Below are 25,292 nucleotides of genomic sequence, written 5' to 3'. Positions count from 1 at the left end.
TTTTTTTTTTTTTTTTACCATGATGATGTATAACTTTTGAAACTTGAAAGTAAAAAGATTTTAGAGATAAACAAACAAAAATTCTGGTCAGCAGAACAGGTTTTAAAATGAAGAAGGCAACTCAAGAAATTTGCTTTGTGCTGACAAATTCCTCATAGGGAAAGGGGCTGGCAAGTAGTTCAAAGGTGGCCCTAACCCTTTGTTACTGGTTCAGAGTTTGAACTATTCATTGATTTGGTTAGTCAGAAGGCAAACAAATTGAATGCTGGGCACAGTGGAATCAGGGATGAACCCAGATCATTAGGCAGAGAGATACCAGTGGGAGAGAGAGATAAGGGTGGAGATGGGGGAAGCACAGAGGAAAGGGGAAAGCCAGAGAGGAGAGTATGTCATTCAGAGGGAATGGGCAGCAGCAGATACTGCTGAAAGGTGCAGGAAGATGAGGACAGAGTTGTGGCTGTTGCTACTGGAGGGTCACTGGAGATCTTGGCCTGTACAGAGCAGAGGAAACTGCAGGCAGAGGGTTGGCGGGGTCAGAAAAAGGGGAGACCTCTCCCAGGCTGGGTCAGACTCCCTGTGACCGACTCTGAGTCTCTTTGGAGGCAAGATGGAGAGGCCAAATGTAATGGCAAGAATCCATTGTCCTGTCGTCTGCGACAGGGAAGGGGGCCAAGGAGCCTCCACAAGTGGAACTGCTTCTAACTAACAAGACCACCTGGTCCGGGCAGGCGCACTCCTAATATTAGAGCAATGGAGGTCCCCCAGACTGTTCCACTTCTCTTCCCACCTATCGTTCCTTCTGCACTATTGGGGACCTTGCATTTGTGTAACAATTGACAAACCAGCCCACTTGCCCAAGCTCCCTCCACCTCCCACAAAAGCTACCCCTTAGTGCACATACCAGCCAAGCAATGGAAGGAAGGAAGGCCTTAAACAAGAAGCCTGCACAGGTCTTGTCAATAGCTTAGGGTGTTTGGGCAAATAATTTTGGCGTTGCAGGTACTTGGATGGCAGGCATGGGACATGTTACTTTGGCCTCGTGGCTTCCTCTCTCTGTAGAGAAGGGTGCCTCTAGAGGAGAGCAAGAGCAAAGTCCTTTCAAGGACACAGTCCAGGGCAGGGGCCCTGCCTTGCCGGCTCTGAGGACAGGAAAAGTACTGGAAAGGACAACTGAAGGAGCTAGGCCTAACCGAGAGAAGCGGAAGTGGGCCAGGTCTGTGGGCAAGCCTCCTCAGGCTCATCTCAGGAAGTGGTTTTCAAGCTGTAAGGTAGACAGACTCACTCCAGGAGTAAAAAGTAGCTAGTTGTATCGCCTATGAGCAGAAGCCACACTGTGCCAATGATGGCAGTCAATGTGATGTCAAACTGCTGCCCTGGACAAGTGCCATCCTCTTCCCGAACATCTCAGCGGATGACAGAAGTACCCACCTGCTTGCACACTCAGGATATTTGAGAGTCATCCTTGACCCCTCTTCACTCTCACTCCCATCATCCATCAAGTCTCGTCAATTCTACCTTTCAGATCTCCAATCAATCCCACTCTTGAACTTCTTTCGTTTCTTCCTATATACAATGCTCTCTCCCAGCTTTTGCACAGTGGGGTCTTTCTGCATCAAGTGCCCTTTATCGTTCTCGCCTGGCTTACTGCCACTCATTTTTTTTTAATTAAAAAAATTGAAGTATAATTTATATACAATAAAATTCACCCTTTATAGTGTACAATCCCACGAAGTTTGACAAATTCATACAGTTTTGTAACCACCACAATCAAGATATAGAACAGTTCCATCACCTCAAGAAATTTCTTCATGCTCTTTTGGAGCCATCACTAGTTCCTATCACCAGCTCCTGGCAACCACTGATTTTTTTCGTTTTGCATTTTCCCAATTGTCTGAAAAATGGAATCATTTAGTATGTATATAGCCTGTTGAAGATAGTTGCTTTTACCTAGCATAATGCATTTGATAATATATCTATGCTATTGTATCAATGGTCTATTTCCTCTTTATTGAGAGTATTCCGTTGTATAGATGTACCATAATTTATTTATCCTATTACCAGCGGATAGGACATTTGGTTTTTTCCCAGGTTTGGAGATCATGAGTAAAGCCGCCTTAAACATTTGCGTACTGGGTTTTGTTTGGGAGAATACCTAGGAGTGGGACTACTGTATGTGTAACTTTATAAGCAACTGCCAAAGTGTTTTCCAGAGCTGCAATACTAGTTTGTATTCCCATGCAATATATGAGAACTCGATTCGCTCCAAATCTCACCAGCACTTGGTTGGTTGGTTGACTAATTTGTTTTTATTGATTTGCTGATTTATTTGTTGATTTATTGATTTCACATTCTACTGTGTAGTGCTTTCAAACTGTGGTCTTAATTTCCACTTCCTCGATGACTAATGGTGAATCTACTCATTCTTTTAAATCTCTGCTTGGTTTTCTCTTCTTCCCCAAAGCCGCTGCTCATGTTCAATCTAGAGCCCGATTAAGTTCCTTTCCTTTGTGGTTCCATGACCACAAACATTTATCTCCACTTGGTCTTCACCCACTAAATTGCAGTTATCGTCTATTGGTGCCTTACGCTAAGCTCACCTGAATACAGGTGATACTGATGATAGGCATATTTATGACGATGACGACACCAACCAAGCCGCCCAACTGGGAGGCACAAGGGGAAAGGCGGGACCGGAAGCGGAAGTGCGGTGGGGAGTTAGCGGCGTTTTAGTTGCCATGGAGACTGGACAAGCCAGGGACCGATGGTCGGCCCAGTCTGGGTCCTACGCATTCGCTGGGGCAACGTGGACGCCATCCTCGCGTTTGACCCGGATCCGCAGCCCTAGCCAGTCCACCTGGCTGTCTTCCCTCGCCTATCCCGATGACGTCCACCACAGCTTCAGGACTTGGCCCCGCCGTCTCTCCCCGCTTGCGCCCTCGCCATCCCCCGAGCCGCAACTGCTGCGTCTGCGCCCCACCTCGCTGCGCACCCAAGACATCTCGCATTTGCTCACCGGCGTCTTCCGTAATTTGTACACGGCTGAAGTGATCGGCGAGGAGGTGAGCGCGAGTTTGATCAAGGCCCGCGGCAGCGAGAATGCGCGCCACGAGGAGTTCGTGGATGAGCTGCAGCAGGTAACACGGCCCCACGCCCCCGCGCTCTGTGTTCACCCGGGGAGTCGCGCCTGCGGACCGTGAGGGAGACCGTGCGTGGGATCCAGGGCGCGCCCCCGGGAAAGGCTGGACAAGTGTCAGCACCTGCTGGGTGCCGGGCACTGTTCCCTGCACTGGAGATGCAGCTGGGAAAGAGCCAAGTCCCTATCCGACATTCTGGTGGAAGGATACTTTATACACACACTCATACAAGTACACATATGCTGCACACGTAAGGCATGTATCTGTAACATTTACTTTTTTTTTTCTTTACACACATACACAGACATACAGACATACTTCGGAGATTTTGCAGGTTTGGTTCCAGACCACCATAATAAAGGGAGTATGCAATAAAGCTAGAGGTAATCTTTTTGCTGACGGAGAGTCTTGCCTCCAATTTATAAAAAATGCAACACCTGGGAAGCGCTATGAAATGAAGTGCAATAAAAGGAGTTATGCCTGTACTGCCTATATACATAAAAAGAATTGGGGCAGACAGCTGAATAGTTGCAGTTCCTTGGAGTTAAAATTAAAAGTCCCCCCCTACCTTTGGGATGCCTGCCTTTGTAACACACGCCACAATTTTAACAGGCATTCATGCACAGATTTTAGGAGGCATGCCCCGTTTCTGGAACACAGCTCTGCTTCCTCATCTGTAGAAGGAGGAAAGCATCTGGCTTGAGTCCTCTCTGCTGGGTCCGAGTACGGTTATGGAGGCTCAGCTGAGCACTTTCAAGCAGCTGAGGTAGATAAACTGAAGGGCTGACAGCTGGAGGCTGTGTGCTCTATGCTCCCAGCAGCTCGGTATCAAGCCCTTCTTTGAAGGGGGATCTGGGCGGCACACCCCTTTTTCTACTACAGCGGTGTGCTAACTTGTATTTGGTATTTCAGAGTTTGGATGGCAGCTCTCTTTACTGTGAAATCTGGAGACAGGATTTCCAGTTTGCCTCTGTTGCTGACTTTCCTATGAAACCTTTAGGCCATTTTCTTCTGGGGGTGGCCCTCAATTTTTACATGTGTCAGGTTGGACCAGATGGTCTCTATAGTTCTGTGACTGCTCTATGTTTCACGGAAGCCCTGATGCAGAGGCGAGGTGGAGTAAAACCATGTGATCTCACCATATTTCCGTGCATTTGATTATCCACCTGCCAGATTCGGGAGCTTTATAAGCAGCGGCTGGACGAGTTTGAAATGTTGGAGAGACATATTATTCAGGCCAGTGCACGGGCCTATGCTGAGAAGGAGCGGTCCATACACCAGGCCAGAGTACAAGTCCTACAGCCCATCCTCAAGATGCCTCCAGGTGTGTATAAAGAACACCCCCGCGCCCTTCACTCTGATTCCCCAGCTGTGAATATATTACTGCATTTGCTCCATTGCTCACTCTCTAGTGTTTATCTGAATATTTGTAGAGCAAGTTACAGATGGCATGTTTCATTACCACAAAACACTTCAGAGTGCATGTTTCCCTAACAGGGTCACTCCTACATAACCAACATACAACCCTAAAGCCAAGAAATCAGCATTGGCGCAACATTAACCTCCAATTCACAGATCCCATTCACATGTCACCAGCTGGCCCACAGTGGCTCTTTCTCCTCTCTGGTCCAGGAGACTTTCTATTCCTGGAATGCGAGGAGAGTTTGACATAGGAAAATTAATCAGTGTTAATCCACCACATTAACAGAATGAAGGAGGGGAAATCACATGATCATCTCAAATGACGCAGAAAAAATTAGACAGAATTCAGCACTCTTTCATGATAAAACACTCGAAAAACTAGGAATAGAGGGAAACTACCTCAACATGATGAAAGTCATAGATGAAAAACCCACAGCAAACGTCAAACTCAGTGTTGAAAGACTGAAAGCTTTTCCTCTAAGATCAGGAACAAGAAGACAAGGATGCCTGCTTTCACCATTTCTATTCAACACAGTAGTGGAAACTAATCAGAGCAATTAGGCAAGAAAAAGAAAGCATCCAAATTGTAAAGGAAGAAGTAAATTATCTCTATTTGCAGATGATACGATCTCATATGTAGAAAACACTAAAGATTCCACTCCAAAAAAAAAACAAACTATCGTGTTAAGTCCTGTTTCCTTACTTTTCTTTTTGTCTTGTTCTATCCATTATCATAACTGGGGTATTGTGAAATCTCCAACTATTATTGAAGAACTGTCTATTTCTCCCTTCAGTTCTGTCAATTTTTGCTTTATTATTTTGATGTCATTAGGTGTGTAAATGTTTATAATTGTTGTATCTTGTTGCTGTATCAAAACTTTTATTAATATATAATGTTCTCCTTTGCCTCTTGTAAACTTTTTTTGCTATAAAGTATTTTTTTTTTTTTTTGTAGCCACTCCTGTTTTCCTCCGATTATTATTTGCATGGAGTATCTTTTTTTCATCTTTTTGCTTTCAATCTGTTTGTGTCTTTGGATCTAAAGTGTATCTGTAGATTGTACATAGTGGATCATGTGGTTTTTTTTTTATCATTCTGCCTATCCGTCTTTTGATTGGAAATGGGCCATGCTTTTCTGGTTTTTTTTAATATGTATCGCATTTTTTTTTTTTTTTAATGAAAACTGGGCTATTGAATCTAATACTGTGGTAACTCTGGAAATCAGATTCTCCTTCCCCAGAGTTTGCTGGTTTTTGTTTTTGTTTATTTTTTTAATTATTGTAGGCTGTCTGTGCTGATGGTCAGCACAGGTATAAACTTAAGGTCGTCTTAGGTCTTTTCTGAGCCTTTCCTTGGGCATGTGCTGTTATATTCTAATTTTTCTCATATAGTCAATTGTTTTTGAATATACTAGTCTTTAATATCTCACTCTATAAGGGGAAAAAGAAAGATGAAGGGATGGGACAAAGGTGCTGGTCTTTTACATTCCCTGGAAGTCACTTCAGCTGGAAGAAGAAGGGTTTGTAACAATGAGGACAGGTGCAACAGCAGCAGCTACTGCTTTTTTTGTCTACTCTGTGATCAGAAGCAATTATCAGCAATCAAGAGCACAGATCCAAGATTTTTGGAAGATAGGGTTTTTTTGTTGTTGTTGTTCACCTAGGTTCCCACAAACTGTGTGCAGGTTACCCTAGAAACATGTTCACAAATGCCTACTATGGAATTGGAGATGAGGGATGCATAACTGCTACTCTTTTAGGAACAGACATTAACCACGATTTTCTGTTCATGTCTTTCCCCGGAAGTTACAAGCCTTCAACAGACTCCATAGTTCCAAAATCGTTACATTAGTCTGGTTCTGCTAGTGCAGTTGTTGTCTAGGTGGAGAGGCAGATTTCTGGTGCTTCTCACTCCTCATCTCAGAATCCTCTCTCGACAGTTCTTGACAGGCCTTTCATTCTGTAGGGTTCTAATGTTTCCTCATGACCACACTCAGACTCATTCTTGGCAGCAACACCACATAAATTATGCTGTGCTCTCCCCACTAAGGCATACCAGGAGGCACAGCTGATGTTAACCTTGATCACCTGGCCAGATTGGTGTTTGTTTGGATTTTTCCACATTAAATTCTCCAAATTATAATTGGTTAGTATTTCGTGGAAAGGCGTTCTCAGATTTTACCAATATCTTTTTCCTCATCAAAGCTCCATCACCACATGAGCAATCACTGAAAACTTTTCTCAATCATCCACCTCTTTGGTGATACTTTCTATAATCAATTTATTTGATAAAATAATTGGGTTATTTTTTCTTCAGACTTGTCCATAGTCTGGTTTTGCGAATTTCAACACTGTGGTGGTGGTTAAGCTGTTCTTATGATCCCCGTATTTCCTGCAATTCACTAATTAGTTCTAGAGACTTCACGAGGTTCAGGTTCAGTTTTGGGGAGGAGAGTGGAAGGGGCAAGACCACTTTATAGATGGTGCTGTGTGTTTCCTTCTGAAATGGTACATGGTATCTGATGTCTCTCTTTTCATGATGCCGGCAGTCTTTGCCTAGATCTATTGTTTCATTGGGGTTGTAAATTATAATGAAATGCTAGGGGTACTGGCATACTTCTATAAAGAGAAATTTTTCAGCAACTACTTTGGGTAGGATTAATTTTTCTCCTTATTTACTAGCTTTTAAAATAATGAGTTGGTTCCCCTAGCATCTTTCAAACATGACTAATGAAGTTTATTTAGTTTGTTTTTAGTATCATTATGAACTCATGGATTTCATAACTACAATTATATTTATTCTTATTGAGGCTTCAGTTGTCCCATTTTTGGCCAGTCAAGCCTTTTCAAGTTGACTCCTAACTCTTTTGATACAACAATAGTTTTCTTTGATAACATCCATACTTTCTGTGATGGTCAGATGTTCCAGGCTCATCTCATATAGTTATTGCCCTGGATTTGGAATCAGCCATTTCTCCAAGAAGCCCTGGTTCCTTTTATTTTCCCCAAAGGCTTTGATGTATCCTCCTGCTTCCCTGAAAAATCATCATTTTCTAGTGCTGTAGGCAGAAGGGACAACATTTTTAGGATGGGGAGACCTGACATATCTGTGGTCTAGAAAGAGGGAGAAGTGGAGAATATAGTGGCTTAGAAAGGCATTACACTTTTGGGGTCCTGCTAGGGACCAGATGCTGTGTAAGATGCTTTGTGTAGGTTATTTCACTGAATCCTCCCAATGATTCTATAAGGTAGGTTTCTCTCCAATTCTTAGGTGCAGGAACTAAACTCAGAAAGAGGATCAAATAACTTCCCTAAATTCTCACAACTCAGAAGGGCTAGGACATAGATTTGAACTTGAGTGTGTCTGCAGTCAGAACCTATCTCTTTCTTCTATCAGGAGGAGGAGGAAGGATGATTGACCAGGTAGTGTCACAGGAGGTTAGATGACTCCCTTAGGCTGTGGCTGTGAGCCTGAGGCCCTATCCTCTGTCAGGCCTGCCACCTCTGAGGCTCAGGTCCCATTAGATAGTAGACACTCAGCACAGATTCCATATCACCTCCTGTTTTCCTCAGCTCCACAGTAGAGTCATGTAGCTGCCAGAATCTCTCCCTCACCTATGGACTTAGGTAGAGATTTTTAGTAGCAGATTCTTAGGAGGTTTTATTAATTGCCTGATATCCTCTGAGCCCTGAGAGTAAGATACTCTCTCTGTCTTTGGAAGGATTCTTTTCACTAGAGATCAGGGGAGATTAATCAGTTAAGTGTTTTGTTTGTTTGTTTGTTTATTGTAGTGAAAGAAAACATTGGGAACTGGAAACAAACACCAGTCAGAAGTTCTCAATGACCTTTATTTCATTTTTTTTTTTTTTACTCAAGATAATATTAAGCTATAATAGGACATTGTCTGCCCTGGTTTCTCAGCCTTCTGCTGTTAATGTTTCTCTCTTTTATTTTAAAAGTAGCAGAAGTAGAGATGTTAATTTAGTTCCCTAGACGCTCCTCTTGTCCCTTCCTTTTAGTGTGGGCCAACGTGACCCAAGAATCTCTTTCATAATTTAGATGATTGATGATGAGGACCTTCCCGTCAAACTTTTCTTAAAGCCCAGAGGCAGCCTTTCTCTGTTTGCTAGTACAAATGTCACAAGGTGAGAAACATATGTAAATGTCTCTCAGAGGGAGAAAGATCAGAATTCTGCAAAACATCTTGTGCTTTTCATTATCTCCCCTAGCTGATAAATTTTCCACATTATCTTTTGGGTACTGGAAGAGCCAACCTTTTTTGCAGAGCCATGCTCAGGAGCATAGGGGCAGTGCAGGAAGCACCCCCTTCCCAGGGGGGCGCGGGGGAGGATGGTCACAAGGCTAGTGCAGGGTTTTTCAAGGCTCATCTGGTACATAGTCCAAGCCTGACATGGAGAGAGACTTTCCAAAGCTCTGATAAACTGGCCCCTGCTTCTGCAGACATAACACCTAACCACCCGCACCCTGGGGGAGGACTGGACAGAGAGGACTGGCATCGGAAGGGAGAGGGTACATCTTATTCCCACATGGCCTTAGCCCTTTTTATGTAAGTTTTATCTTTTAATATTTCAAATCGGCCATCATCGAAGTCCTCAAGAACTGGGCTAGATTGTGTCACCTCGGCATTGCTGCCACTCCCTGCCAAGGTCTCCATATTGCAAAGGAGAGGCCAGGGAGTGCATTTCCCAGATGGTTCCAGAATAGGTCACTGATGAGAGGCCCTTGCTGAGTTTTGGAAGGGGAAGATGCTGTTTTCAAGAAGCAGTAGCAGGCAGATGACTGAGCAGCTATGAATTTCACAGCGGCTTCCAGATAACTTCTTAAGAACCCCTTGCCTCAGTGCTGCTGGCTAAAGTTGTCAATGATGGCTTCCCTGACACTCCAGAATCCCTGACATTCAAACCCTTTATATATGATACACATATAATAATTTCTGTTTTCCTGATCAAACCTTGACTATTACAGTAACTAGACCAAATCTCAAAATTCCTAAATTAACATATTTAATGGGAGAAACATGTATTCTTCACTTGTCTCACCTATACACTTGGTTATAGGACCCTCCAAAGGGAAAGACCATTTTAAGTCACCATGTTGGTTAATGGAGCAAGCAACAAAGTTTGACAACTTCCAAATTTCCCCTTCATTCTATTTATTCTTGAATTTTATCGGTGTATTAATATACATGGTTTAAGAAAATCAAATAGTTTAGAAAATCTTCTAATGAAATATCAAGAGCCTTCACCCATATATATCATCATATATTTGTCCAAACCCATAGAATGTATAACACAAAGGGTGACTTGTAAACTCTGGACGTTGGGTGCTAATGATGTGTCAGTGTAAGTTATCATTTGTAACAAATGTACCACTCTGGTGGGGGACTTTGATGGTGGGGGAGGCTGTGCTTGTGTGGGGGTACGGAGTATATGGGAAATCTCTGTGTCTTCTGCTCAATTTTCCTGAGAACCTAAAACTGTTCAAAAAAGTAAAGTCTATTGGAAAAAAAAAAAAAAAGCCTCCACTTCACCTCTTCCAACCTCACTCCACTTGGTAAAGGTGGTCATTTCTAGCTTTAATTCTTCTGGAAACCTCTAAAAAATATGTTTTTACTACTATTTCTTGGTTCATCAACCATAAATATTAATTACTGACTTCACACTCTATTAAATGAGATTTCCTCTCTCACGTATCTGTTGGTCAGTTGGAGATGGGATGAGCTATCTGGGTTTGGCTGGCCAGCTTCAAGATCTGGGTCCAGCCGAATGTGGCTCCTCGCTGTAGGTTGGGCTCAGGTCTGTTCGTGTGGATTCATGCTGAGGTACCAGGTGAAGGGGCTAGAACTCTTCTCAGGGTCAAGAAAGCTCTTATGATGATGTCAAAGGAACAAGAGGAAAAACTACTGCACAAGCACATTTCAAGCCCACTGCCAACATCTCATTGGCCAAAGCACATCACATTTTCACCAAAGCAAAGGTGAAAATGTACACTCTGTTTCTAGTACCAGGAACTGCAAAGTCAGATGGCAAAGGGTACGGATACAGAGATGGGTGAAGAATTGTGGCCATTTATTCATCTCCCATGTTTCTCTTAATTCTATTTTGTTGTAGACCTCTCTGTAAGTAACACTATTTTAGCTCAAATAAGATCACAATGCAGCCATGCCCAAAGATTGGGCTTTTTTAAGTGGCTGGTAAACATTTGCTGATTAGTTTCTTAAATCTCAAAATCACCACAGGGTTCTGAGAAAGAATTTTGGTAGATGGTTTCGGCTCAAGGATGAAGAAAGATGGGTGTGGGTTCTTCAATATCAGTCTGGTTCAAAACACCTTTGTCCTCATTCCCTTCTATATAGTGAAGACCATCTTCAGATCATGTGTGGACAATGAGTTGCTACAGAAACATCATTTGATCTGCCCGGATGATTACTACAGCCATAAGGTGCCATTTTGCTCTGCCCCTAAAGGTAATGCTTCTGTATTCTCTTAGAGCCTCTGATATCATTTCAGGAAAGTTCTTCAGTAGCAGCCCCCTCTATGCTGCCATTTTCTCATTCTTGGGTTTTTACTCCACTTTAATTTGGATAGTGACTATTGGGAGGGTCAGATCTGAGCATGCCACTTCCTCACCTGCAAGACAAAAGTCCCAACTCCTCAATGTGGAATATGATGCTCTTGTCAGCTGGTCCACACCAAGAGACATGAAAATGTTTACAAATGTATTTGAACGAACCAAGAGGGAGGGAGAGTCTGAAGACTTAGATAAGCAAGGGAGTGAGTTCCTGATGGAGTCAGAACATGGCCCTAGGGATTTTTTCCAGACCCCATCCAGGACCAGAGCAACTTTTTGCCCTTTGAGTATTGAAGGAAGGGTGAGTGGGGAGGCGAGGCAGAGACGGATATGTGTGGTTTGGTGTATGTGTGTGTGCACGTGTGTGCGTACATGTGTGCATACTGGGCCAGTTTTCTGTGATACAGAAGGTAAGATCTTTTGAGAATTAGTAGGGTGGGAGGCTTGGTTGTGGGCTTACGTAGGGAGGTAGATTTTTGCAAGAGTAACTGTGTGGATGGAGGAGAATACACTGTGTGTACCCTGTGGCTAAATATCAGGATGGCCTAGTGCCGCCAGGCTCGGAAGATGAGCTCACCAGCAGTCCCAGTCAGTGAGACTCTGAAGATTTCTGGGGCTTCAGAGCTGAGAAGGTGTTTGAGCTGAGAGGATCAGGATCCAGAGAATTGAAGGTGCAATTCTCAATTGAGAATTGAGGAAAGCGTTCCACTGACAGCTTGAATCATGTAGAGAAATAAGGGCAGAAAGAGGTAGCAGAATCAAATGTCACGGAATACTAAGCTACTTAGCATTTTAAAGTTAGCTGGGAACGCACTATCTCATGCAGATAAATAAGGTTGGAGTTAACACATATTGAGGATTTATCAATGAGAAATGTGTGGTGGTGCCAGTTTCGTTGCATTCTTGTTAGTAATGAATGTTCTCATTTAACCTTTTGGGGATGATTTTAAAGGTATGAAAAGCTAATACAAACTTTGATTCCTCGCGTGAGCTTTTAAAAAGCATGTTCACAACACGCAGTGTAAATATATATATATACCTTATTGTTAAAGTGTACAGCTGAAACTTATTGGATTTTGTTGATCAATGTCGCCATAGAAAATAAATAAATATAAATATAAATTTTAAAAAATAGAAAAAAAAAGCATGTTCATATATGGAGTGTGTGTATATGCATGCGTGTGAGAGAGGTCTACTCATGTTCTTTGACCACGTTCAACGACAAATATTTTAACACTCAAGTCCTAAGTCTCAAGTATGTAGAATAAGTTCCAGGAGTAATTTATATGCTGAAGAGCAGTTACATCTGGCATAGTGTTTATGAAAGTTTAGGACAAAATATTAAGCTAACTGTGCTTTGGTGGTTTCATTTAGTCATCTTAGAAATGTCCATCTCCTTACCTTGGTTTGGTGACTCCGTGTCCTTGGTGCCATAGGCACATTCACCCCTGGCTATTCAAAACTGACATTCAGTTGTGAGAAGCGTTTTGTCCCAAAGAAAGAACCAATCAAGAAGCTTGAAGCCTCAGGCAAGAAGATGCTCACTAAGTCTGAAGACGAGTCTGACTACACTATGGACAGCCTGACGTGGGACTCGCCTTCAAAGGCCAAACTCAGGACCAAAGAAACTGTCAAGGTTAGTGTTGAAGCCTGTGCACAGTGCTGTGTATGTGGACAGTGGGGACAGGGAGGTGATGAGAGGAAAGGAGTTCCAGGTGACACAAGAAGTTGTGATTAATGCACAGCAAAGTAGAAAGGAGAGTTCGCGCTGGCCATCTGTGGGCCTTGCAGTTGGCTAAGATGTCAACACAATTAGTCCCTCTGCCTGGCATTGACGCTCTACGTTTTTGTGTTTCAAAGAAAGCAAGTCTATCAAAGAACAAAAACTGGATGAACCATTTACGTGCGCCACAGAGAGAACTGGAGCGACTCCTGCTTGCCAGAATGGAGAGTCGGAACCACTTCCTAAAAAACCCCCGGTTTTTCCCTCCTAACACTCCATGTGGAGGCAAGTCTCTTGTCTTTCCTCCAAGGAAGCCAGCACTGACAGGAGATTTCTGGAGTGGAGAGCTGGGACAGAGGTGTGTCTTTCCCTGACTCCTATTCTCAGAAAATCTGACCCTTTAGAGTAAAACCCGGAAGATCCTGGGTCTGATCTTAGACTTTTGTGGCAGGGGGCGGGGGGATGGCAGTGTCATTATCAGACCAGAGCCGGATACCCACAGACATGGCTTTTGGATGTCCCGAGTCCTGAGCTTTTCTGACCTGCCAGTGTCTTAAGAAATAGTGGTTAGTGTTGGCCCTCTGTTTACAGTCTGAATCGAATGGGAGGAATCTCTACAGCCATATGCTCCTTCCATTGGGATTCATATGTCTTGGATAATAAAAATGTTGAAAATTTGATTAAGTACAAATAATTAGTATAAGTTTCGATTTTTCTTCAAAAGAGTGACTTTAGCTATATTTCAATAATTGTCATTATGAAGGAAATCAGTCGCTTCAGGGGTTAGTAATTTGAATGGACTTAAAACTATTAACCTTTCTTTATTAGATAAGTAATATCTTTTAAGAAAAATGAGAAAAGACTACTATTTCAAAGAAAAGCAGCACCTATATTAAGAACCGAGTTAACATGTTAGTGTTTAAGCTTCCAGCGTTTCTCCTGTGCATATTGAAAATGAAATATGTAGCTACGTATATTTTCAGAGATTCGATCATGCTGTCAAGTTATTTTGTAACTTTAAGAAAAACAACAAATGACGTATTGCAAATATCTGTGGTGGCTTGGATATGTTTCTTTTACATGAATCAGTTACTACAGAATATTTTATCACATGGATGAAACTTATAGCCTTTCTCTCCCTTTGCCCCCTCACAGTTGTGCTGATACTCCGGTGTTCCTCGCTAAGCCATCGGTAGGATTTTTCACGGATTATGAAATTGGATCAGTTTATGAGGTAGAAATCTTGCTTTTTTTTTTTTTTTATAGATCCTACTCCATCTGCTTCCTTATTTTAAAAAAGTTTTTATGATGGAGTTCTGAAATCATACACAAAACTAGGGAGAGACTATAGCGAACCCTCGTTTGCCCACCACCCAGCTTTGACAGTTACCTCCAGTCTGCAAATGTGGTTCTGTTAACCCCACAGCTTCGTATGTGCGTGCGTGTGCGCACATGCGTACACTGGAGCATTTTAAGGAAAAGCCTAGACGTCATGTCATTCTTCAGTTAATACTTCAGTGTCTCTCACAGCTAAGAACTTAAAAAATGTAACCATTATCACACTTAGCAATATTAACAGTTTCCTTAATATCAACTAATATTCATCCGTGTCTGATTTTCCTCCATTTGTTTAAAAAAAAAAAAGTCCATTTACAACTGGTTTCTTTGAATCATAATTCAAATATTGCATTTGGTTAAAATATCTCTTATTTCTCCTTTAGTTGATAATTCCTCCTCGTTCCCCTTCTTTTTAAAATCGCTATTTATTTGTTGAAGAAACAGCAATTTCTTATATCCTGCACCTGGCAAACTGCATCATCGTGGTGACATTAAGCATGTTCCTTTCTCCATGTTTCCTGTAAACTTGTAGTTAGATGTAGAGTTTTGATTAGATTCATGCTCATTTTTTTCTTTTGTTGGCAAGAATACTACTTTGGTGGTGCTATGTAGTTTCTATTGTAACTCCTTCAGGAGGAGCATGATAAGTGGGTTTCTCATTATGGCTTCATGTGTCATGAGCCTTCTTCAACCTTTATCAGGTTCTTATCAACCATTCATTTAACAGTTTCAGTACCCTTATGTGATTGTTGCCTAGATCCATTTTTTTTAAGTTAGGGGTTACAAAATGATGATTTCTAATTCTATTACTCCTTCTGCATTTATTAGCTATGATTTTCTGGTAAAAAAAAAAAAATCTTTCCTCTAACTTCTATTCTTGTCCCCTCTTCTTTGTACTCCCTGTACCCATATAGGTAAATATTTCTATTAGTTTGGGTTCTTCCATTCTTTCTTTTTGTAATCATAAGCAAATATGTACACATATTCGAACCCTGTCCTTACTGTCCCCTGTACCTTGCTTTTCTCACTTAAAAGTATATCCAGGGATTCCTCCAAGAGCGATATGTAGAAATTTCCCTCATTCTTTTTTCCCAGCCTCCTTCTTGATTTAATGTTAACTTCCCAAGCTTAGTAGTCGCCGACTCTGCTCCCAGGTACAAAGACACCTGGGCTTAATGCTGACAATTCCTTCACATACATATGGATTATACTTTATAGTTTATAGAGTACTTGCAAATCCATGATTCTTTAGGAGTTCTAAATCACCCATGGAAGAAGCCGGCAAATATGTCAGTCCTATTTCTAAATGTTAAAGACAGCATTTGTTTACTTTTTGAACTTAATAGTTCCATATTCTCTTTTGGATCTCTGTGTCTGGCATCATATTTCAAAGACAGTTGGAGAAGTTGGCAAAGACTCAGAGAAAGGGAGATAAAATAATTTCGGTTGGGGAATGGAGAAGGACAAACGAAGAGCTGTCCAGGGCCATATGAAAGGCAGTTATATGCAGGACTTGGGAGTTCTGGCTGTGGATGCCTCTAGATGAGGTGAATGCAGGCTGTGTGGAACAATCTTACCTCCCGTCTTCGCCTCGTTGTCTACTGCTCATCCCTTTCAGCTTGCTTAGTTGTCACTTCTCTAGAAAATCACACTGACCTTTCCTGGCTGGATTAAATGTCTCTGTTGCAGGCTCTTTTTGTACCATTGGCTCTTTTGTGGCACAATTTTATATCTACTTTCTCCACTAGACTATAAGCCCAATGAGGTCAAGAATTATTTCTATGATATTCTTTTGTTGTCATTTCATTATCAGTGCCTGGCACATAGTAGGCCCTCAGTAAATAAGTGCTGACTGAATTATGTGACTAGTTGAATATGGGTCTACCTCTCAGTCTTGCCTACCCCTGCTAAGTAAGGTAAATTGAGAGCAAATGAAGGGTGCCCTGTTTAACTAAAAAGAAATTTGTGTGTGCGTGTGTGTGTGTGTGTGTGTGTCTGTGTCTGACTTTCCAAAGGGGTTTGATAAGGTGGTGAGTGACAGCTCATAAATGGTTTAGTATTTATTCCTTTAGAAGTTTGCTAGACATGCAAAATGTTTAAATATATAGGAAAGTATATGTAAAATAATGTTAAAATTCAACAAAGTATAACTTAATGATTATGACTATGTAAAATCTGAGTACACGTGGCTGGAAAAAGCCATCCACAGTGAGCAGAGAATCATACGTGATTAGTACATTTCAGGGAAAGACTTCTGAGTATCATTTTTTTCATAAACTTGTGTTGATACTGATGAAACCTTTTAAATTTAAAGAATATATGGATGTGAATTAGGATTTTCATGATTGCAGAAAGAAGTTACAAATAAAGAAAGGGCAAATGCTAGAATAAACTATGATATTTGATTGCGGTTGGAAATTACAGTATGGGTTCATGGTTTAAAAATATGTGTATTCTTTTACATACACACAGATAGATATAAGAATAAATAGAGATGCATGTGAACACGTAAATTAGTACACATGCATATATTTCCTAACTGTATCCACTGAGAGGGATAGAATTAATGACACTTAGTAGTAGTTAGCATACCTAGTGTCCAGATCTTGGTTTCTAAGTATTGTTCTCCAGCTAAAGGAACCAGGGCTCCTTGAAAAACTAGTTGATTCCATGGTTGAGGTAGGGAAAATATAAGATGAATGTAAAGCATCTTGTGCTAGAAAGTAAAGATGTACTAAAAAAGAGACAGAGATGGAGAGGGCATGTCAAAAAGACACAGAGCTCCCAATGGCCAAACAACTCAAGCAACAAAATAATGACTATAGCCCCAAGAATAAAATAAATATCCATGAGTCCATACTGATACAAGTAAATATCAGAGAAAAGTAAATTAATGGAAGAGGAGGGACAACTCTTTGTTATGGAAGAATTCTAATTATAATATAGAAAGGGTGAGAGAAATAAAAATAATCAGCATTAAATATTACAGTAATAAAATCTACAGACAAGGCATACCACTAAATGCTAAAATTAGTGGGTAAAAGTTTAAGCAGAAACATAATTGTATAGTTTCTCCCCAAATATTTAGTAATTACAAAGGAAAAATAACCGTACAGAGGAGAATCCTGGCAGACAACACTTTAACCAAGTGATCAAGGTTAACTCACCACTAATAAGACACGTCGGCATCATATACTCCCGATATGATACATTGAGAAGAGAACATCGCTTTTGTGGTATTCTTGCAAATAATGCGTAACTTCAATCGAATCATAAGTAAACATCAGACAAACCCAACTGAAGGACATTCTAAAAGGAAACTGTACAAAATAACTGACCAGTACTCTTTTAAAAGGTGCAAGGTCTTGGACAACAAGGAAATATTGAGGAACTATCACAGATTGGAGGAGGCTAAGAAGACATGACAACTGAATACATTTTTGGATCCTGGATTGGATCCAGAAACAGAAAAAGGATGTTACTGGACAAACTAGAAAAGTCCACATAAATTTTGTGGTGTAGTCAATATATTATACTAAGCTAATTCCTTAGTTCTGATCAGTGTTCTATTGTTATGTAAGATGTTAAAGGGAAACTGGGTGAAGAATTTATGGGAAATCTCTGAATTATTTTTGCAACTCCTATAAATCTATTATCTCAAAGCATTAAAAATATATGCATACTGAGGAGACTTTCAGTTATGGCAATATTATAACTAGATAACCTAAAGAATAGAAATCTACAAAAATTGAAGATTCTAGAACTGAAATTAAGTACTCAGTAGAAGGGATTAACAGCAGATTGGACATAGATGAGGAGGAGACTTGGAGATAGGTCAGTAGGAATGATCCAGACTAAAGCATAAAGAGAAAAATGATGGAAAAAAAATACAGAAAATAGCATTTAAAAATATGGGACAGAGCAAAATAGGTCTGTTGTGTAATTGAAGTCCCAGAAAGTGAGGGGAGAGAACGGGGCAGAAGCAGTATTAGAAGAAGTGATAGATGAGAATGATCTAAAATAATAAAGACATCAAGCCATAGAGTAAAGCACTAAAAGCCCAAGAACAAAAAAATAAAACCATATTTAGACACATCATAGTAAACTTTTTCTCTAAACCAAAGAAAAGGAAAAAAATAATAATAAAACTTAAAGCATGTAGAGAAAAAAGATTCACTACCTTCTAATAGAAATGATAGAAACTGGAAAATATTGGAATGGAAGCTTCAAAGCGATGAAAGAAAATATAACTTTCAATCTAGCATTCTAAACAAAGTGAAAATGTTCTTCAAAAATGATGATAAAATGAAGATATTCACCAATAAACAACAACTGATAAATCGTTACCTATAATAATAATTCATAATCAGAAGACCTGCACCAAAAGAATTCTTCAATCAGAAGAAAATGATGCCATATGAGAACAAAGAAATGCGAGAAGGAATGAAAAGCAACAGTAAGGGTAAATTTGTGGAGAAATGGAAATTAATAAAAACAACCATAATTGTATAGTTAATATAATATGTGTTACTTAAAATATATTTAGAATTAAAAGCATAACAACTATGCCCCAATAGCAGGAGGGGTAAGTGGATTTAAAATGTTTTAAGGCCCTTGGATTGTCTTGGAAGTGTGTAAGTGCTAATTTATATGAAAACTTTAATATAATAATTCAAGGATGCTTATTGTAATCTCTGGGCTAATCATTATTCATATAGTAAAATAATGTAAAAGTAACAAGCTAACAGGGTAAATGGAATTTTAAAAAATATATTTGATTAATAAAAGGCAAGAAAGAGAAAAAGGAATATGACTGGTAGTACAAATAGAAAATAAAAAGATGGTAGATAAAAATTAAAAGTTTTAAATTAAGGATATACAAAGATTGAAAATATAAGAATAGAAAAATATATATCAGATAAACTTTAACCAAAAGAAAATTGGTGTGACTGTGCTACTATCAGAGAAAGTAGACTTCAAGGCAGCAAGAAGCATTAGAAGAGAGAGTCTGAAAATCAGAAAAGAATAGCAAATTACACCCAAAGAAACTGGAAGAAAATAATTAAAAAAGAACAAATTTTAATGAAATAGAAAATATAGCGTAGGATCAGCAAGGCCACAAATTAGTTCTTTGAAAGATTACTAAAATAGATAAATTCCTGGCAAAACTGATTAAAAAGAAGAAAAGGTACTAATTATAAATATCAGGGGAAAAAAAGACATCATTACAGATCCTACAGACATTAGAAAGATAAGAGGTTCATAAACAACTTTATGCCTAGAAATTTGAAAATATAGATGAAATAGACAAATTTCTAGGAAAACACGATTTACAGAACAGATACAAGAAGAAATAAAACATCTGAATAGTCCTATATTATGATGGTGAATCTGTAATTTAAAACCTTTTCACAATGTTCTAAAGTTAAATTGTGGGGATGGTTATACAACTCAGAATATACTAAGCACCATTGGATTATACACTTTAAATGGGTGAACTATATGGCATGTGAAGTATATCTCCATAAAGCTTTCTAAAACAACAATAACAATAATGAAAACAAAAAACAAAGAATCAAAAAACCTTCCCACAAATAAAACTTCAGGCCCTAATGGCTTTATCAGTGAATTTTTCTAACATATGGGAAAGAAATGCAACAATCTTTTCCAGATTCTTACAGAGAATAGAAACAAAGGAAACACAATTCAACTTGGTTTATGAGATAAGCATAATCTTGATACTGAAATGTGAAAAAAATTATTCTAAGAAAGGCTAAACTAACTTATGAACAGAACTGCAGAATTTCTTAACAAAACATTAGCAAACTGAATTCAACTTTATATAAAAATGATAAACATTACAACCAAGTTGATTTGATCTACCAATGTAAAGTGAGTTTAACATTTGAAAAGCAATCATAATTCCCCACATTAACACAAGGGAGAGAAGTCATATAGTTATCAATAGATGTAGACAATGTCCAATACCTATTTGTGATTTTTAAAAAACTTAGCAAACTAGGAATAGAATAAAACTTTCATAATTTGATAAAAGGGATCTATAAAAATAAAACTTTTTCACAGCTGACATGATTGTGTACCTAGAAAAACCAAATGAATCTACAGATAATTATTGGAATTAATAAGTGAATTTATTAAAAGTCTTTGATATAAAGTCAATACTCAGAAATCAATTTTATTTCTACACCAGAGCAAAGTATTATAAAATGAATTTAAAACATGATACTATTTGCAGTACATAAAAAATCAAATTTAGGAATAAATGTAAATACATACATGGCTTTGACAGGATATTAAAAATATAATTGGAGGAAATTAAAGGATACCCAAATAGATGGAGAGATAAACTCATTGCTATGCCTGGAGCCGGGTCATATTAGTGTGTGAGAGCTGACCACGCACATCACTTCCTAACTCTGTGTTCAGTGGTGTCACACTGGTATCTTGAAATTGACCATAGTGAGAATCCGCAAACACTATGGAAATCTACAAACACTACCAAACCAGGGCTCTCCACCATCTCCAAGAATAGGTCATTAAACATTTACCAGCACACTACTGAGTATACTATGTTCATGGATTGGAAGACTCACCAATAGAGAGATGTTGTCAAGGAATAATTCGAGGGAATTAGCTATATGCATGCTTATTTGAGCAAAAATAGTCAATACAATGTTGTCAGTGAACAAAGTCAAAACAGAACTTATAACTGAGAGGAGAGAGGAAAAAAATTGTGGTCTAGGAAGAGTGAATTTTGTTTGCATATTTTCGGAGTAGCAAAGAGGCCATTTGGGCAGTCTGTCCTTAAGTGAGCTGAATGGGGTATCAGTATAATTGCAGGGGTTTTAAAATGAATTTTCCCAAAAACCTTGTGAAATTAACTGTTGAATATATGTAATGGACTGTCTTCTAGTGTCCTCTATTAGTATCTCCATCTTAGGCCACGTCTGAATCATTTCCCTCTGAAAACTTCTCAACTTCCCCCATTTTGGTCAAAAGTCCTAAAGGAGAGGATTTAACCATAAGGGCTTTAGTCTCTGATGCAGAATCACTATTGGATGTCAGTTTGTTATCAAACACTGGAGGAGAACAAAATATACTAGGGCAATTATAAATAATCATCAGAAATGTTTGGAACCGATTTTGTATCTAATTTTTTGGTCAGTGTATGTCTAATCAAGAGAATACATCTTAAAGATCAGTTTGGTCAATTTTAGTGAAGTAATTTTTTTTTTCTCTTAATTGAGTGATTGTTTTATCTTTTTCAAAATATGTATTCAGGTACTATAAAATCTATTAGCTATTATATAGAGTTCATTTTCTTGGCCAGTATTCAAGGGCACATCTATTTAGAATCATTCTAGATCATGAAATTATGATAGTCTAGCCCAAAGTGAGTTATTTAAAGTTAGTATTCATTTTGCTTTCAGAATTATCACAGATTTGTCCAGTGGGGGCCTTACAAGTTCTCTTTTATGTTCTTTTGACATGACCTAGCCCCCTTTTTTTTTTTTTTTGAGCACTTCCTTACATTCTGGCATTGCAAGATGTTCCAGGTTCATCCTGTACCCTCTTTGCTGCAGTTGTAGAATCAGTTTCTAAGAAGCCCTGGTTTCTTTTAGTGGAGCGTGGCATTTAGAAACCAAGATCTAAGCACTAAATCTGCCATTTGCTTCTGGACTCTCATTGCTTCTAGGTCCTTTCAGTGGACAGACCTGGGAAAAAATGGCAATTTCATAGGTCCACCCACATATATGCATATGTATGTATCCACATATACATTCATATATCCATACATGGGTACGTAATATTTAAAATCGTAACTTCATACTGATACCTCGAATTATGGTCTGATTCCACAGTGCCTCCTCCCATTCCATGCTGGTAGCTCCTTTCTCCCACAGTCATCTGAAGAATCTTGGAATAAAGTTCTACTTCTGGAAATATCTGCATTTAGTGGCTTTTTAATGAGCCTCAGGGTCAGATCTCCTTGATGGCTGGATGTCCAGTTGCAGGATTCTAAGCATTTCTGTAGCAGGAGGCATATATCCGAGATGTATCATTTTCTGAGCTTAAGAACAGAAAATGTACTGTTAAAAGTACTTCATAGTAAGAAAGCTAACAAAAATACTTGAAATGGTCCTCTCTGGCATGGTTTTAAGGGCAACTTTCATTGCTCTCTATTTTAATATAGTCAGTGTTCCAGTGTTATAACCATGTAGCAAATGGCCCCAAGACTTAGTAGAGTAGACAGCCATTCGTTTGTTGATCAGATAGGCCACAGTGAGGAAAGTGTATCTGTACTCTGTGATGCCTGGGGTCTTAGCCGGAAGATTAGGGGCCAGAAGTATCTGAAGTTTTATTCACCCATATGTCTGGCGGTTGATCTGGCTTTTAGCTCAGAATTCAGTTTCCCTCCCCATGGGTGTCTCCCTATGGCTTCTCCGTATCAGCCTAGCTCCCTTCCATCCCCTTCCCATTCCTCAGAGCACAGTGGCTGATTTCCCCAGAGCAAGCCTTTCCAAAACAGAAACACAGTCTACCACATTCTATTATATAAATCGAATTATACCTAGTGATGTCTCTTGGAAATGCACCTTACTTTTGTTGGGCATATGACTGTGTACCTAACAGTTCTTTACTCAGCTAAGCTATAAAATTAAAGATGAAAAAAAAAAAAAAACAACATTTTCAAATTGGCAGTCTTTAAAAATGTATGTCCTATGCACCATTTCTCAGGAAACTCCTAGGGAACATGCTCCCTTACAGAAGCTAGTACACCAAGGAAGAGGAAAGCATGGTATGTGAAGAAAAAGAGATCCAACATAGGAGAGAGGTGAAGGGAACCCCCAGATTAATAATGGTTAAGGAATTTCTCAGCTAGTGTTACTGCAAAGCTAAGCAGCTTAAAACCACCATTTTATCATGCTTACGGATTCTTTGGATTAGAAAATCAGACAGGGAATGGCTTGTTCCATGATGTTTGAGGCCGTAGAAAGATTCAGTGCCTAGGGGCGACTTGATAGTTGGGGCTGGAATTATCTGAGGCATTTTGACTCACAGAGCAGTGGATGCTGGCTGCAGACAGCTGCAGCTGTGTACCAGAGCACCACCACATGGCTTCTCCGTGTGCCTCACAGAATGGCCACCTCAGGGCAATCAGACTATACTGATTGCTCAGAGTGCATGTCTGAGCTTCTAAGTATCCTAGCAAGCAAACTGGAGGTTGCATCACTTTCTATGACCTAACTTTGGAGGTTACCTTGGAGTGGTAGAGAAAGTCACTACTTCCTATGCATACTACAGGTTGCAAAAGGGTCACTAAGGTTGGCCCAGATTCCAGGGGAATATATGTAGACCTTTCTTCTCAATGAAGGTGGTGTCCGAGAACTTGTTTCGTGTCTTAAAACTGCTACAGGGGTTATCCTTGGCGATAGTTAATAGTAGGTGTAGCAGGCAACCAGCCCATATTGGAAGAGGCTCAAAAGGCTTGAGGTTGTGGTATTTCGTACAGCAGTCCTAATGGACCAAGGCAGAGCCTAATATTACCTTGATACCAAAGCCAGATACAGGACTAAGAAAATGAAAAACACAAGCCAGTCTTGCTAAAGAATATTGGTGCACTCCCATTCCCTAGGCTCGTGAAGCTGTGTGAGAGCTTCTCTGTCCTGAGATGGGAGCAGAATAGATCATGGACTGTGGATGCTGGAGGCAAAAAAGTGATGGTAGAAATAGAGACCTGCACCTTATAAGCCAGGGCGTTCCTATATTTCATATAGTTGCTCTTTTGTTTTCTTTCAGTATCTTAGTAATTTTTTTTTTTTTAAGGTGAGGCAACCCTTGGTTGACCTCACAGATTGCAAGGACCTTGTCAGCTTATGATCTCTTATTTTTTTTATTTTTTACACCTACAGTGCCTGGTCTTCCTAGGTGGTCTCCCATCCAAGTACTAACTAGGTCCGACCCTGCTTAGCTTCCGAGATCAGACGGGATCGGGCTTGTTCAGGGTAGCATGGCTGTAGACAGTATCTTGGTAAATTAAAAGACATTATATGTATGAAAAAGAACCTAGGTATAGAAATACTAGGTAAAAAACAGCAAACCAGATCAAGCAAGAAGAAACACACACACGTACAAGCACATGCATACAACAGGAGAAAATTGTGTATGAGCCGGGAATGCAAGGAATGTCTTCACACTTGGCCTTGAGTTGGCGTTGACTGCCCTGGGCCTATCATGTTTTCCTCCAAGGCTCCCAGTGCTGTTAAGGAAAGCCAGCCCACTCCACAACCCTTATAATTATTGCAGCCCCAGACCTTGCCACGACTATGGCTACCACATATTTCAGTGCACCTCCACCTGCACCTCATTTCAGCTGACCATGGGTGAAAGCTTTAGTAAATGTGATGCCGCTGCATGCCAAGGATCATCACACCCTACTTCCCACCAGCTACAGTTCTTACAGTTCTTATCTGACTGGTGAGAAAGCCAACTCCGGAATCACATCCTAAGGGTCTGCTGTTTTAGGACCCTTCTGAAACCAACGATCATAGACTAGGTTTTCCATAAAGCAGAGCCCGAGGTGATGAGGTCGCGCGCTATCATTTACAATTCCAGGGAGGAATGAGGAAAGGGGATGGGAGGAGGGAGAGCTGATATGAGAATATTATTGAACTGACTGCCATTAAGTGCAATGGATTGTCTTGTCTTGTGGGACATCCCCTAGAAACCACATAAATGGCTGGCTCCTGCTTTTCATTGGTCTGAGGTTTGCCTCATGTGGCTAGGAGCAAGGCTGTCCAGAAGTATGCTTCAGCCGACAGGAGGAGCAGCTGCCCCGTGAACACCTCCATCTGTAATGACAGCAGCAGCTCCGTGTCCGAGAGAACAGCAGCCTGACTGTGGGGACGGCACTTCCTGTTGCTCGGGCTGTTTTGTGCACGTGTGCAGACCTAAGAAGACAAAACTGAGTTTAGTATCCTTGCCATATGGAAAACAATCCCTACCTCACTCCATACTCCAAACAAAATACTTTTTCCAGCAGAGGTCTCAAGGTGGCAGAA

General features: G+C 40.1%; 1 protein-coding gene and 1 pseudogene across 4 annotated transcripts in view; one reads left to right on the top strand and one right to left on the bottom strand.

Annotated features, from left to right (window-relative positions):
* Window positions 1-8: 8 nt before the first annotated feature.
* DLEC1 (DLEC1 cilia and flagella associated protein) overlaps window positions 9-25,292 on the top strand; it is a 57,285-nt gene continuing 32,001 nt past the window's right edge. For all 4 annotated transcript variants that reach the window (XM_039843298.1, XM_039843296.1, XM_039843297.1 and 1 more), the window contains exons 1-6: window positions 9-3,134; window positions 4,308-4,458; window positions 10,933-11,043; window positions 12,584-12,783; window positions 13,008-13,228; window positions 14,026-14,104. In XM_039843298.1, the coding sequence (XP_039699232.1) occupies window positions 2,736-3,134; window positions 4,308-4,458; window positions 10,933-11,043; window positions 12,584-12,783; window positions 13,008-13,228; window positions 14,026-14,104 (1,161 nt within the window). In that variant the 5' untranslated portion in view covers window positions 9-2,735. The remainder of the gene's footprint in view (window positions 3,135-4,307; window positions 4,459-10,932; window positions 11,044-12,583; window positions 12,784-13,007; window positions 13,229-14,025; window positions 14,105-25,292) is intronic.
* LOC120586912 (uncharacterized) lies at window positions 24,135-24,253 on the bottom strand (annotated as a pseudogene).

This window comes from Pteropus medius, unplaced genomic scaffold, assembly GCF_902729225.1.
Source record: "Pteropus medius unplaced genomic scaffold, Ma_sr-lr_union100, whole genome shotgun sequence".
Lineage (NCBI taxonomy): Eukaryota > Metazoa > Chordata > Mammalia > Chiroptera > Pteropodidae > Pteropus > Pteropus medius.
Note: the sequence above shows the minus strand (reverse complement) of the source record. Positions and strands in the feature narration are given on the sequence as shown.